The sequence below is a fragment of the Dromaius novaehollandiae genome, chromosome 6, assembly GCF_036370855.1.
Source record: "Dromaius novaehollandiae isolate bDroNov1 chromosome 6, bDroNov1.hap1, whole genome shotgun sequence".
In the NCBI taxonomy this organism is placed as follows: Eukaryota; Metazoa; Chordata; class Aves; order Casuariiformes; family Dromaiidae; genus Dromaius; species Dromaius novaehollandiae.
This window is the reverse complement of record NC_088103.1, coordinates 11,511,222-11,528,252: the sequence shown is the minus strand read 5'-3', so window position 1 is coordinate 11,528,252 and position 17,031 is coordinate 11,511,222. Positions and strand designations below refer to the sequence as shown.

Genomic DNA, 17,031 nt, shown 5'->3' with positions numbered 1-17,031 from the left:
AGCAGAAAAGGCACATGGTGGAAACAGTAAGAGAGAGTAATCCTGAAGAACCACCACCAAAGATGCCTTACTAAACCCAGTAAGTCTTGGTCCCAGAAACAAGATGAACTAGGTAGACAGCAGACAAAATAACTCCCTGTCTTCTTCTGTGGCATAAAAGCATAAAAACACCACTGACAAGCATGGAAATATGGGGAAGAAAGAAGCCGCCAACTTCAGTTCCAGCTTCCCTGTCAAAGACTTCTTGAGCTTAATGACCTCAACGACCAAGGCCAAAACAACACCATAGCCATCAGCACTAACTGTATGACAGCAGTTTTATGCTACTGCACACTCACAGCTAATAAGGATAAGCTTGTTAAGAATCATCATGATTGATAATGAGTAAGACCTATCATTGGCAATGTTTATTAATGAATGTTAATCCAGTAAATTGCTGTTTTGAAACTGCACTAATTTATCAGTCTTTTAAACACCCCCATCACAGCAATCTCATTTCCTATCTGATAAATGTATACATATATTCAGTTGCAATGAAATAATTAAATCGTTTAGATATACACAAGGCCAGTGTCACTCTGTGATACAGCAGACTTTAATTATGTATAACATTTTCTAGAGTTACTCTGCAAGACCCCAGGAAAGAATAATCTACAACTGGCTGATTTTTTTCTCTAAAGAAGTATGCTCCAGCAAAAATGCTAACAGTATTTCAGCAAAATTTTTTCAAGCCCAAGACTGAATTTCTGGATACAGAAAATGACTGCTTTAATAATCCACTGATACGGGGTTTTTTTAGAAAGCGCTACATCAGTGGTCTGAATTTAAATTAGGACTTCTTTTACATACCATGTGTTCTGCATTGCAAGTGATTATCCTAATCATATAGTATCAGTTTGTACGTGGTTATAGTTCTCTTCTGTTTCTCTGATTTTTTTTCCTTTCTGAAAAATAACCCAACCAAAATGAAAAGCAAGACAAGTGAGAAAAAAAAAATCCGTATCAAGTTATGATGAGAAAATCAGCATTGTACCAAAATATTATGGCATACATTGCTTGTACAATTAGATTAGAAAGTGAGGCACTGATAGAGCTGAGAATATAAATATTCATAAAAAGGCAAAATATCAACGGGAGCATCTATGTTCCTGAGCAATTACAGAGACATGTCAGGCTTAACGGGCATGAATAATTCCTTGTGACGCTGGAATTCATGAGCCTACAGACTTCCCCCTTCTCAACCTCACCCTTCAACAGTCCTTGCATAGCCTACCAAGCACATGAACATTGCAGCTCTAAATTAAGACAATGTCTGCAATCGTATTTCTTGATTCACGGCTTCAGCTAGTCACTTCAAGGGATCTCTTTCCACCAGTTACACAAATGATCAGAGAAACCCTGGACAGAGTTTTTGTTTGCTCGATTGTTTTGGAGGGAGTGGAAGGGTTTGACCATCTGAAGTATCTAAGACGGGTCACAGCAGCCAAAGGAGCACACAAACACTCTTGAGATCACATAGATCATCTATCTGCTGTGCTTTGCTGCCATGTTCAAGGACAAACTGATCATGAGACATGAAACGAGGAAAACATCTTCCCCTAGGTCATACTAAGTGAAAAAGTTGAGGGTCTTCTTGCATTCCTTTGCAGACAGCGTGGACCATGTGCCTGTCTCATCTAACCGATTCCTCTTGAACAACATTCCTCTTGAACTCAGTTCACATAAAAAATAGCATCACCTCCTTTAATTTGACTGAAGTCACTGGGCTCAACTTAGAGGCATGTGCGAAACCAAAAGTCCTGTGATACACAGGAGTAAATACTGTAAGTCTGTATGTATAAAAAAAAGATTATTTCTTTCTGTAAGTGAATTTTGTGTGAAGCACAAAGGCTTCAGTTTAACAATCCCACTTTAATCCGATCTAACTGCAGACTACCATCAAAAGGGGTCATTCCCAAATCTCCACACGCATGTCCTCACCTCCTTACCAGTGATCATAAAGCTATGTGATGAGAAAGGTAGAAAGGTCACTGAACCAAAGCAGCTGAAAACATCTTTTCTGGTTGTCGAGCCAGTCTGGCCTCCTACCAGGCCAGACAGGTAACATGCTAACAGCAGTATAAGGAAGGCAGTAAAAATGTGCAGAAGGGCTGGACGGCACCACTACTGTCAACAACGGTTGTACTTAGAGCTGTTCAAAGTGACTGCAAGTTGGAGCCTCCATTTCTACAACCAGAATTGTTACCTGAAGATTTCCAATGAAGTTATTCTTCAGTGGCTTTGTTATATCCAAGGCTAAGTCTGTGTCATCAAGACCAGGGAGTCTACTAACACGAGGCAATTTCTAAAGGCTGCTAAAGAAATACTCACATATCATAGTCCTGTTCCCAAGAGGTTTAGCAAACCTTTACAGCTAGCCATCCATGAATGAACACAGTTTCGCTTTACTTAGGGGGAGCCCTCTTTGCCCGCTTCATAGCTGTTCACAGTTTGTGATGTCTTCTCATCACTGCAATCTCTACTCCGCAAACTCTGCGTTGCCTCTTTCCAGCATCCCAGGCTCTTAAAAGGTGTCCTGAGAGCCTTCCCCTGGCAGGCTCACCTAAACCTCAGATACTCACTTCAGGACGGCAAGCTTCAAATCTCTCTTCCACCAGTTATCCCCAAATGTTCAAACATTTTCACAGCAGCTATTAGCAAGTAAATGGGCCCCTACAGAGAGGTAAAATTAGTTCTTCTTGTCCAGCCACATACATAAAAATAACTCACAATGCCACATATGGTTTACATTAAATTTATACGTATTACAACTATAAATGTACTAAACAGGACATTTATATGTACCATTTCGTGAGACAGAAAATGCATAAACCATTAAAGGAAATAAAAGCTAAGTCCCTCCTATGGGGGAGTCCTTTTATTATATACTAGGGAGACTATCTGAACAGAAAATAGTTTTTCATTAATTTATGGGGGGAAGAGAAATCACGAGATTTGAAAAAAAATCTGTGAAACTTGATTATTTCTAGTGAATGAGCATTATGCTATATACTGCTCAAGTCAGAGAGTTAAATGTTAATTAGCGAAAGAACCTAAAACAGCCAGACTCCTGTGTATTATTACATGCTGTTTATTGTTAATTTTGTTTAATGTGATAATTCCTATGGGTTAATTCCTATGAAATTTGAAGTAATAAGTATATGCTTAAAGGAGAGTAGATAAAAGAATGATTTTGGATAAGTAGGATTATTTTGGTATTCAAAAAGAATGACCTTTAAAAAGGTCATTTAAAGGGTATTTAAAGACTTTTAAAGGTACTTAAAAAAGAATGACCTTTCTGAACTAAAATATAGCTCATATTAAGGCAAATGGAGCTGAAAAATATGATAAGGACTTATGTGCCACACATTAGTTCAGCACTGAAAGTTGCTGTGGAGGTCAGCACTAAAGGAAGATAGAATTCACTTCATTCTGTAAATTCAGGATTGTATTAGAACATACAGATTTGGCAATCAGACACCCTGGAACACTGAACATATTCCTCCCATGTGCAAGACACATTTTAGCTAAGGTTTTATACACAGCATTGCCATGACTAAAGAGTGGGTTTCCTCACACAATCCCATCTTCTGAGACCACGTACAGACCAACAGTCTGCTCACTTCACATTTGCTGCTATGTCCCACAGCTGAATGGTTGGCATTAACCTGGCCTATATGCCCTGACCTTGTAACTCTTAGTGCACCTTCTCTTTCACTGAAGCCAATCGAAGCTTCTAAGGAACATCCCAACATCCCCAAAGCATTCAGACCTCATCTGGTAACAAAAAAAAAAAAAAAAAAAAAAAAACTACAAAACAATGTCTTGCTGGGATAATTTGGTTCGCTTGTACTTATACCTAGTGTAACATAACAGTCACAGTCCATATGAAGGCTGTGTGTAAACATGATGATTTTTAAACAAAAACAAATACTGCAAAATTATTTTTTCACCCTTTGTCTGACAGAGTACAATTTCAGAGCCTTAGAAGATGGGCTTCATTTCTTTTAAGTAGGACTGTAATACTTTCTCTACCATTTTTAAATTGTGTCCATAATTTCCTACTCATATGCAAAAATGCTACATGTATACACGTATATACACGCATACATATGGTAGAAAAGAGAAAGAAACAGATTTTAGAGATTCTGCAATCTCTTCATTTGATTGCTAGCAACTGGAAAAAAGAAAAATGAAACCTGTTCTGAATCAGTGCAAAGAGAATTAGCAGTACACAACAATCTAACGGAGAATAATCTGCAGGGATATTAAGAACTCTTTAACTAACCTTTAACTCTTTAACTAACTGGGACTTGATTCTGTTATCAGTCAACAGCAGGGTGGTATCAGGCTACTTCCACAGATTTTTCTCCAATTTTATGTCAGGATTGACAGCACTATCTGTTTCTTAATACAGAGTATTTGATTTCTTTTCTAATTAAAAACTGTTACAGTAGATGGGATATGGCAAGGTACTGTTTTCGTCAGGAGGATAAGAAAGATGGTTAATTGAATTTAAGCATGCAAAAGTGCTGTGGAAAGCTATCTAGAACATCAACAAAATCAATGCAGAAACACTAAGTATCTTGCACTAGCTATCTCTGAGCTTTGCTTAGTGGAAAGTCAAAGAAAACCAACTGCATTTTTAAATGCAAAAATCAGATTCTCATCCTATAATCTTCCCAAACAGCAGCTTATGCTGAAGATGATACTGACTTATCTGTAGAAATGCAGGGGTTTTTTTAATTGACTATTGTTTTTTTTACAAATACAGTCTTGAAAAGTACACAGAGTTTAAGTGGAAAACATGCAGCAGGATGGGTCTTCAGGTAATGCAAATCTCAGACTTCACTGAAGTGAATGGGCACATGCTAATTCATCCTGGGAAAGGGACTTTGTAAAAGAAACTGAATTGCTGTGCAAAGACGATTTCTGAATGGTAGAAATACGGGTTATACTATTGTACTGAAATCGCAAAGTAAGTGCTCATTTTAGATATGAACATGTTTGCCTGTAAGGTCTTTATAAATATTCTTATCATAAGCATACACATCACTTCATGATAAAAGTCTCTGCCTTCTACCCAAACCACAGCACAAGTATCTAAACACAGCTACTATTCCTGAAAATTACATCACTAACGTACTGTCTAAAAAAATAAAATGAAAACACATACAAAAATCTAAGAAAACATATATGGAGAAACATACATGAGCATTTTTACCTTGTCTGGTTGCCAAAAAAAAGAAAAAAAAAAGGAGGAGGTGGGGGGGAAGAAGAGCAAGAGAACCTCACTGAAGACACATTTGAACACTGGACACTTCTAACACTATCATGTCTGAATGCCTTATTTCGTGTAAAGTGGTCTCTCTAATCTGCTGCAGTTCTTTGAAAATGCTAATAGAAGCGGAATGGTAGATAAAAGAAACTATAGAGGAAATAAATAGGGGCAAGGGGCACAGGGCAAGGGGCAAAGGCTTGCCATGGATTAATGGTAAAGAAATCCATACTGAAAGGCAAGTCCTCTGAGCAGTGAGAAGTTAATCGTGATGTCTCATCAGCTCATTAGGGGTGAACAGCATTATTCACAGGCACTTTCACATTCATATACATTGAAGAGTTACTGCAGCACGATAAGGAGACAGCAACCTTCATCCCCTCAATGCCCTCAGCACAGACCTACGGACATGAATAGTTCCTCTGCTAGTAGATGGAGATGCCTGGAGTTTTAAATTAATACTGTAGCTAATATGCACACTTTCAGAGGGACGTAAAGCTAGCACTGGTACTGCTTCCTGACACACTGAATAACTGTATCTCTTTAAGACTGCAATAGGCTCCAGATAGATTTAGACACATGGGGAAAATCAAACAGCACAGAATAGATTTTAGTTTAGTTAAGTTTAACAAACAAATAGTAACAAATATAGCTGCCTCTCAAACCTTAAGATGAGAAAGGAATCAGGCTGTTAGCTGGAGTCAACAAGAAGTCAGTGTAGGGTTAGCTCTTTTGTTTTCTATGTGCTGTTCTTGTACTAGGCACTCTCTCCAAGGTCTCCAGAAATTTTGCTGGAGCTGCCTAAGCCAGAGCAGAAATCAGAATGGGATTTCACATTTGTCACCTAACATAAAAGTACTAATCATTACATCTTCAGAAATAGTTTACCTTTAGTTCTACCTTTCAGAGAAAAAGCGTAAGACAGCACGGATTGAAATGGCCCAGACAGAGCTGTTAATGACTGGAAGAACCACAAAGACTTGAACAGGAAGGAACATTTGCAAAGTACAGGAACATCTACTCTGAGGTACCTGGAGTAGGACTTTTCATTTTGTATTGAACAGTGCTTATTACATGGGAGTCTTGTCACTGATGCAAAGGCAAAGAATGCTCACTTCTACATTTTGCCATAAATCTGCAGTCAGAGTGTAAATTAAATCGCATCATTTGGAGGGGGGGAACCGGTCTGTGATGTGTGCATCAACCTTGTCTAAACTTTGTTTACTGATCTCCACGTAACTATTTGATACTTCTAACAACCTCAGTAGTGTCACGATTTTGTTCTAAACCCGTTTATCTCAGGTTGGCATTTATTAATTGCTGCATTCGAGGAGCACAACACTGTAAGTTGATTACTTGTGCATTCTGATTCCAATTCTGCGCAACACCCTATTCACCAGAAGGAGCACCAAGTGACTGCTTGAATCTAAGCGTGTTTGTTATGCTACACAGGAATGATTTTAAAAATATATATTTAAGCATTTCTTCAATCACAGCTTCGGTTATAAAATGACCTCAAAAATGGAAAAGAGCATTCAAGTAAACAACGTCAGGACATGTGACTGAGACATTTCTTTCACTTTTATACAAGTAATATTTCACTAAGAAGACTTTTTGAGGGGAAAAAAATGATCCAATTCAACAGCAAACTGAGAAAAAATTCTCCAAATCATTTTCTTCACTGAAGGAAAATACTGAAATTCTGTTCCCCTCCCAAAACCTAAATGATACAATGTATCTTACTGTATTTTTATTTGTATTTTATTAGCCAATATTAATGTCTTTTTAAAAATACCATCCTGTGGTATTAGTTTGATAGTTCTCACAGTAGAAAAGGCTGAATTTCCATTTACGTTAATGGCAGCAATTCTAGGCCACAAATTTGCGTTTTACCTTTACTTTGTGCCCTATCATGAATGCTGTTTGTATCATCATTCTTCATACGTTATTCAGCCACTTCTGTTTGCAGTTTCTAATAGAGATTGGAGTGTTTGTTTTTATTTTATATCTAAAAGAGAAAATGAAGCATGCTATTGTTTTTCATTTGCTTGCCACATTGCACTTCATGTAATTCATAAAAGATGGAACACAGGAATTTCAAAGCAAAACCCTCTCCCCAAAAATCTGATATTCATTTCTATTTTGGTTTCAGAGAATTCCTTCTGAGACACTGCACAGAGCATATCTTTTGCAAAGGCAAAAATAACAGTTTCATAAATGCAGTTTCATAGCAGAGACTGTATTTTACCAAACATGACAAGAATGAATTCATCTGCTCAGAAGCATTAAGCAGTGAGTGATGCTCTCTTGAGTATCAAACATAATGGGCCCTTGAGCCAAAAACATAACTAAATCAGAAGAGGGAGCTACTTCTGACACACTCAATTACTGAGGGGGGGGGGGGGGGGAAGGCCACACCAGCCAGAACTTGTGAACAGTAACTATGGTCTTTCTGCTCTTCTCTTACTAGAAGGATAAAATTTAGAAGGGCATATGAGCAGGTGTGTGTCAACAGGAACAAGAACACAGCAGGCATTCCTGTTTGACTCTGCTAGAAACTGGAACAAGGCCATTATATGTGTTGCTTTCAGCAGTAAAAATATATCCTTAGGAAAGTAGCCACATCTTTGACAAATGAATGATTATTTCCCAACTACAGCTAAGATGTTCATTCATACTGATATGATAAATAAAAACAAATCTGAACATTATCACTGTTATACTGGCCCACAAGGCATAGCTATTTAAATTGGCATCAAACCAAGCAATTAGGCTTAAAGGCACAGGGATAGATGGAACTGGTTTCAGCACGTTGAGAAGGAGGTTCCCATGAATACAGGGGAAAGCCTGCAAGAAGAGCTGGACTGAACCTGCAGGTATACAGTGAGAATCACTGCACCAACACTCTTCAAACTTCTCCCTCTATTTAATGCCCTAACCTAAAAAAGCTCATCATTTTCTCTGGAATGGCAGCTCCCATGACGCATCAAAAATGAGAAGTAATAGCTGGGCCTAGAGTGTTCCAAAAGAGAGCCTCCAAAGCCACCACAAACAAGACCCACTCTGCCTCCTTTCTGCATCTTGCCTGCTTCCAGACAACCTGCAGGACAACTGACTATATCTGGTTTGGGCTAGAAAATGCTCCACTTAACAAAAAACACCTCTCACCTATTCTCCCCTTTATCCCCCAAATGAACATTGTTGGTAGCACATCAGGAGAGAAGTAATCTCTAGAACTGTTAGATTCCAATCAACTGAATTACCACTTCATAGTTTATGGGCTCAAATACCACAGGAATACAAGTTTCAGTGACTTTCAATGAGACTTGCACAATTTAGGCATGCAGGTATTTTTTTAAAAATCTGACTGAATGCCCTACCTGTACTCTGAAATTACTTGGAATTCATAGGTGTGGACAAAGGTTTACAAACATTTTTTCAGGCTGGCAGAAATTTTCAAATCAATGTTCAGCTTTACATTTGATATTACCACTCCATCTTGGAAGTTAAAACTTTGTCTAATTCATGTTCAGTCATACTTCAAACGGAGTAAGATCAATATTTTGTGTCGCACTAATAGCTATTTCAGAACAATGTCTACAGCTGACCTACAATTTGAGAACAGTTAGATTTGTTTTTCATTCCAAATCCAAATGCATTACTATTTCTAAGCTTAAAGCAAAGCACTTCCCTAAGTGAATTACAAGGCACTTTGCAAATTCTAGTTGTAAAAGGCCCTGGACAATGGGCTGATGGAAGTCCCTTAGCACTACTGGAATAAAAGGCATTCAGCAGATATATGTTATAATATGTTCACTTAAATTTAACTGCTGCAGATTCTGACAGGCAATAAAATAATAGAATTTTGAATATGTAAAAATACTTCATAGTACAAGCTTATTCTTTCACTTCTGAAGTGGAAATACCTTAAATTCTTATATTCAGTGTTTCTAAAGATTTTGCTTTCATTCAACAGTATACAAAGCTTTATAAAAATGCAAGGATCTGCCTATTTCAGTCTAATCAACAGTGCCAGGCATTAGGAATGCCAGATAGGTAACAGTACTAACATTTTTAGTCTTAACCATAAAAGAACACAGCCTGAACCTCTACCACCTTTACACTTGCAAAATCAAGAAAAGAAAAGCTGGTTTAAAAAGCTGCCTGCATAAACTATATTAACCGTATGGTTAAATGTTCTTTTCTACAGTCGTCGTTAAAGGTTTCAGACAAGATTCTGGGGCATACCAGGGCATAACTCTTGGTGCCGATTTCCTAATCATCTAGAGCAGGGAGTAAGCTGGAGTGTTTTTCATCTCTCTTTCCTGCCCACGCACCTGCATGATCTTCCCATTGAGCGCAGAGAACAGGAGGGGACAGGGCACGGCCCAATCTCATTGTAACGTGGAATTAGGAGGCAGTCACTGTGCTCCCTCGGAGCAGGAAGCTGGGAATCACTCCTGCATCCCATATTTAGCTGTTGCTTACTGAACTTGCACAGTATCACATAAGAACTCTCTACAGAAAGCAGCAGTCTAAATGAACTATCCTAGCTATCAGATCATCCTTTCTTTTCCCCCAATCTTCTGCCTCATTACTTTCCAAATTGGTCCTATGGACAACGGCCTACTTAATATGTGACCCTGACGTACGTCTAAAGCAGGTTCATCCATTACACCGAATTAAGCAGCTGTTCTGCAACACAACTGCATATGATCACATACTCACAGCAACATAATGCACACAGAGTGAGGTGAATGCTACAAGAACAGATTCAGTTCTGGCGTTACCTAACTTCTTCGAGCTTTAATTGATCATCTAAATGGTGCTCTAACACGGTTCTGTTGCTTGGGGTTTTATTTGTCATTGGAGGAGAGGGAAGGGGCAAAATGGGGAGGAGAAGGAGAGGGATAATTAAAACCTGAGAAAACAGACAGTTGTTTGGTACTGTAAGATCCATTTGGCTGTCAGCAACAATTCGTATCTGAACAGGACTGTCCAACTTGAGTTAAGCAACTAAGCAGCAGTTTGTAATACACACTGTACAACAATGTATTGTGTTACAGTATTATTCATAAATAGGTCACCTTACTGCCACAAATACTTGTGATATTTTCTAACAGAAGAGACAGATCCAGTGATCTCATGCTCTTTTCCTGAGTATATTCTAACAGAGAGAATTTTTCCTCTTTTCTCTATTACATTACCCCAACATACAACCTACAGTTTAACCTCTTTTTTAATAGACAGTAATTTATCTGTTCCTCTTTATCCACAATTCCTCTGCCCTGTTACCTCCAACTTGCATCTGTCACATTTCTGGCTCCTCTCCTTCATTTGCATTTTTATTCTTCTGCAGTTTCCAGGTACGCTATTATTCCATAATTCTATCTTCACCAACTATATACTCCTCCTGTCATTAACTAGTCAGTCTCAGTTCCACCCAAAACTTCAGATGGTTTCTTTCCTACTCATTTCCTCTCTCTTGCTCTGTTTCTCAGTTTCAGAGTCCTTCCAAAGCCTGCTCCAGAATTTCATCAATAGAATTTTGCATGGGTAAGGTCTTTTTTTAGCCCCATTCTTAGAGCTGTCTTGGCTAGAAAAGCAAAATGAACCATATTTGAGACACCTGCTTTCCCCCACCAATACCACCCCCCCCCCCCCAAAAAAAAAGAAACAGGACAGATTATTTCAATACAAGTGTTTTTTATGAAAAAGCTATAAACTAGTAAACCCAGGACCACCAGGCATGTACTGCCAGAGAAACTAAACAGACAGTATTCTGGCTCTAGACGTGATACCTAAAAATCATCCTATTTTGCAAGCTTGGCCTTTCTGCATGAACATTACCTATTGAAATAGCTTTTTTCTCCTTTTTAACAAATAACTTCTCCATTTTCCAGTCCCATAATTTATCCTCCCTTCTTGCTTAGTGGCCCAAGCAGAAACTACTCAAAGCTACAGATTTTCGACCATATTTACTCCAGCTCCTGCAAGGAAGAAAAAACTGTAGAACTTAGAGAATGCCTGGGATAAATGCCTGCATTAGACAAATTCTGGTATTTTCACATATACTTGTTTTCTGATCTTACACAACCACCAAAGAGGAGGCTTCAGTACAGCTCTATGCATTCCCTTATGAGAAAGCCACATATTCAAGTGAACAGGAACTACAGATCTACAATGAGCAAAGCAACCTTTTTTAAGAATATATAACCAGCATTAGTGATGGAATGATGTGGTTGTGAAACAGCACTGGCACTTGCCACAGGCTGTTTTTATATCTCTTGGAATATTCAGAATGTATATAAGAAGGAGTTAAAGGGCATTTATCACTGTTTCAGTCTTTGCAACTCAACAACACAAGAAGCTAGCCAAATTTGCATAGAAAGTGTATGCTTTGGTAGAACACATGACCATCAGTTCACGGGGGGGACATGACTGAACATGAACAATCCTGTCTGGCCTTCAGCAGGAAGAGATCTATGATTGGTATTTTATCAGGATACAATGGACTTTATGAAAGAGGTTTCAACTAATCGGTAGGTTTAAACAGAGCTACTTATTGAACATATCCACTCTTACAGCAGCCATCTGTATACTTCCCAGGATGTAAAACCTTGTTTCTTTGGCTTATAATGGAAACAGAATATATAATGTCGTGGAATATATAATACAAGTATTTTTGTTTGTTTTACACACTTTCCTATTCAACTTAGCCTTGTGTCTGATTATTCATAGCTATTCATAAACTATGAATAAACTTTTTAACATGGAAGAAGTTGGCCCCTCTGAAACAGCGAATCTGAAACAACGATCCGCTTTCAGTAACATGCTACGTTTTCACTGGGCATAAAGAATGCACTTCACTGCCCTGGGTTACTCATGCAAGCTAACTTAGCAGCTGATGGCAGCAAAAACACAAAGTTCTCTCTTCGTGAAGCCTCATCATACTATCAGCTGACTCCTGCCTAAAAGGCCCAGCTGTTATAGTAAGTATTGGGTTAAACCTGAGAGCTGCAGCTTACCTGCATTTTCCATTTTGGTTGAAATGATTTAAAAAAAAAAAAAAAAAAAAAAAAAAAAAAAAAAAAGTCTCATGACTTGATATCTATTCACTGCAGATCATATAAATAAGGATAACAATGAAAAGTACATGTTTCTCTTTTTCCAATCTTATTAAATAACTTAAAGATACTGGATTCTGATGTTTGAAGTACTGCAAAAAAAACTGAACAGCTGACACCATGCCTGATGTGCCTTGACACAACCAAATATTCCAACCAAAAGCAGTTCTGTGCCTTCTTGTCTTTTGTAGGTACGTAAATTTAGGGGTATTACATATTACTGTCATAACAATGCAGCAGAACAGAAACAAGTGTTAATTCCTGATGTGTTTAAACACTACCAATTTCAAGAAACAAGGATACTGAGCTTCTATATGGGAATCAAGACTGTGCTCTCCCACTGCTGCTTTCCTTGCAATTTGTTACAGTAACTTTCCTTTCAGAAGTTATGAAAAAAGAACATCATGCTAAAGTTCTCAGATTTTCTCATCAAAATGTCAGAAAATGAGATAAAAGAACAGGCAAGTTTATTTCAAATTCTTTTCAGTATTCTGTCCCTTTTTCCACTTCATGCATATTTGAACTGATTAAAGAGATCAAACAAAATTCCTGTCTTGTCTTGAGGTAAAATAAGGTGAATGTCAGTCAAATTTAACGTATTAGAAACTTGCTTAGACTGACAGAACTTGGATTTAGACATCTGAGTTCCAGAAGCTGAATCCTATTCTAGAGGTGCACAGACTCTCCAGAAAACTTGTTATGGATAGTTTTGTAACTGCCCAATTACATGTTAGGCCTGTAACCACTAAAAACATGGAAGTCCCGGGAGCCCCACAAATTAAATTTTTGGTTAAGTATTCATTATGGAAGGCCAGAGGTCACTTAAGACTATTTAACCATCACTCAATAGCCGTTAAAGCAGTAAGTAAAGACAAATCATGAATTTGCTTCTCGATTTTATTTAGATTTTCAACTTTCTCATGTCCAAGAACAATTCCTATCTACAAAACACATTTTGGTTTCACTTGTATTGCACACACATTTTTAAAGTAGACCTGGGATACCAGTGACTCTACCTTTCATCTGCTTAAAACAAATGTGGTGAGGCCAGTAGCATAGCTTAAAAGCTGCTCCCTCATCAATTACAAGCCTTCCAAACACCATTACTTTCATTTATTTAAAAACTCTTGTAAATGCCTTTCCTAATTTAAAAATGCTTACATATGTAAAGAAATTTAAATAAATTTTTGAAAATTAGTTTTGAACTGCGTGCTATCATCCTAATCAGAGAGTTTGTTGAAACGTAAAAGAGGACATATATTAAATCATCAATGCAAAATTAGTGTATTAGATGAGAGAATCACAGGAAACTTCATTTTAAATATGGTGTGTAAAAAATAGTTTATACCACTGAAGAAACTGAAAATATAGTTTACCAATCAGACTTACCAGTCTTCGTCAGATACTGGACATTCTTCATCACTCCCTCAGTGTAAGTCCCTGGCTCATAATTGTCCATCTCACCCGAAACAATATGAGCTACTCTTGAAGCACGCCCTCGGATCGCACCTGCTGCACGATCTAAATTGTCAGCACTTTGTTCTCTCAATGCAATGATACACTTGTTTACATCTTCTAGAATGTGGCTTTCTGCAAATAAAACAAAGTTTATTTTTAGATGGCACCTTTGCACAATGAGACTCATTTTAGACACTTTCTTTTTCTTTGCAGGCTTGAATATAAATCTTGTAATATGACAGCTTCACTGCATTGTCCTTGAAATCTTAAAACTGTTCACTGATTCCTAGAATTCAAAGGTACTGCAAGACAATCCTATGAGAAACAGCAGCAATAAACCAGTGAGTTACAAAGCATTAGAAAATATCAAATCCCACAACACCTTACCTACATAGTGAATATTTGCCCAATGAAGGAAATTTTATAGGGGTAAAAGCTGTTACTTATTAGTGAAACCTTATCAGGTCACTGTGATGAAAGGTTCCATGAAGAGGTGCATCCCTCTAGAGAAACAAATGCCCCAACAACCAAACTAACTAATTCTACATTTGTGTGTTTAGATCCCCATGTTTAAACAAATTCATTATGTGAATAGAAGTAGTAGTATTTTTGGCTAGTACTGGAATTACCTTATTATGTATTATGTTAATGCAATATGCTGTATTATTACAAATTGGATATTATTTTTCTATGCTTTAGATTTCTTGTAATTTAATAGTAATATATTTATTGTATTAATGTATGTATTATTTTAGACATTATTGTTGCTGTTTAAATAAGTATGTGCAAATGTATATCCACATAAACATACATAAAGTGTTACCGTATCAATATACATGATTCTGCACCACTGGGTTTCCTTCCACAGTTGTATTATTTCACAGTACCTTCTTGCCTCAAGATACTCTCCCCTTCACCTATTTTTGTTATCTCCTAATGATAGAATTCTTTATTCTATCATCATAGTCTTGTTCCTAACATAGTCTTTCCCTTATTAGAATTCAACACCAGCTCACAAATTCAAAGCTACATTGAGGAGGTAAGAAATTCTTCTATATTTCCTCCTCTACACCACAGTACAGCAACTGGTTTATCGTCAGCTAAATTTAAATGACTATATTTATACCTCTTTTCTTTCTCAAAGCACTTCCACTTCCTCATGTAAAGTGCTTCACCGTTCTCCTTCTTGGCATAAAGGCCAAGATATCTCTTTTTTCTTCTATGCACAGTAAAGTTACTACCATTTTTTTGCCACACCATATCCAGAGTCTCTCCATTTTTATCTTAATGATTAAAATATATACATGTTATAGTCACTGCCTGTCCAAAAACACATACATGCAAAACGCTTTTATTTCTGGCACAAAATGAACACAAAGTTTGGAAATAGGTAGGAAGATGTTGCTAATCTACGTGGAACAAATGCATGACACACAACCTCTGAAAGTCAAAAGGTGTCTCAGACACCAGTTCTCAGATGAGTAAATAGTTGGTTTGAAGATAACCCTGCTAGCAAAAAAAGGGGGGGGGGGGGGCAAACAAACAACCCCCCCCCCAAACATGCACAAAGTCATCCCATTACTGAAGGGCAGAAAGATACAATAAAACAGGACTATTTCTTTGTAGCACTATTAAAAAAATCAGTATACACCACAGTAAAGGCTATATTCCGCACATAGCCAATATTTAACATTCATAGTGCTTCTTCAGTATTTGATAGACTAAGGTAAGGAAGCATCTGGTAGCTGAAGCAGCATGTATTATGTGGCTAAGCAAACAGGTACACAGTAGTCTCTTTGCTAAGGACATGAGCAGAAGTAAGCTGACCGTCTTCCTTCGACACCGAACAGTCTCTTCTAATGCAGGTAGACCTACAGAGGTGTTTTGGAAATTAAGGCTGCTTTTGCTGTTTTGTCTTTGATGGACTTTCAGTTTGGTGGGGGGGGGGGTTGTTTTTTGTTTTTTTTGTTTTTTTTTTTTTTAATGATTTACTGAGATAGTTGCCATACACCAAAACAAATGGAGCTTCTTGACACACTTCCATTCCAAGAGGCACAGAACGCTCAGTACAGAAGAGAACTTAACTGATCTCAAACATTTGTTTGCTATTTCACTCAGCTATATGTGATGTAATGACTCAAGTGAGGGGAATTTGATGTGGATTTCTGTCCAAGTGGGACAGAAAAAAAAAATCGTTAGGAGGGATGTAAATGGCATACTAGCATTTCCAAGTTACCCATGCATAACGTGAACACACAAAAAAGAACAAAGATTTGGCCAGAGCAAAGCAGGAGGAGAAAATGATCACTTCAAGACTGATGTAAATAGCTGTTGGGTTGACATGGCCACAAATGAGATGTAGGCAAGAGCAAAAGGGTGCCAGGCCTTGAAAGCAAAGAAGTTTATGTTTGAAAACGTGAATGATTTTTTTTTCTAAAAGAAATTACTATGCTTCTGTCTTTCTGAACATTCATCCTCAACACCTTTCCTCAACTGGCAATAGTAAAGCTGTATTTGTGTTTTACAAACTATTTTTTTGATACTCATGGAAATGAAGACATAATAATGGAAAAAATATTAGCAGATAGGATGATGGATAACAAGCAGAAAATACTGATATTAAGGATAAGAGAGGTAAGACTAGTCATGAAACAGAAGGACATCAGACCTGAGCAGGAACTGAGATAAACCTGGAAGACAATGAAAATATCTGTAATGTTAGGAGTTATACTGAGAACAGGTATACGGTACACTAGGATTCCAGGCTATAAGACCAGTATTGAAGGGCATATTGTATCTTTCCAAGCAAATACAAAAACACGTACATGTAAAAGTGAACTCACAGTGTAGTAGGTAATACAGTAAAATATACTTAAGAGAGTATGTTTATGGACTGTCTATCACAAGAGCTTGCATATTAGTTTTGTTACTGAATTTTCTTTCCTATACAGACCTAAAATCTGCTTTGCCTGTCAGAGAATGTTTTACAACATTACAAGGGCAAGATGTGAAGGTAAATGATTTGCTGTATCTTTAGAAGTACCATCGTGAAACCTCTCCTGCACTAAACAATAAATTAATTCAGAGTGTACACGTTGCTTGTTGATGTAGATGACTGCCAATTCAGTA

At 37.5% G+C, this 17,031-nt stretch overlaps 1 protein-coding gene across 1 annotated transcript in view; it reads right to left on the bottom strand.

Annotated features, from left to right (window-relative positions):
* CTNNA3 (catenin alpha 3) overlaps window positions 1-17,031 on the bottom strand; it is a 572,729-nt gene that overhangs the window by 114,952 nt on the left and 440,746 nt on the right. The window contains exon 12 of the mRNA XM_064513677.1: window positions 13,834-14,034. Within this exon, the coding sequence (XP_064369747.1) occupies window positions 13,834-14,034 (201 nt within the window). The remainder of the gene's footprint in view (window positions 1-13,833; window positions 14,035-17,031) is intronic.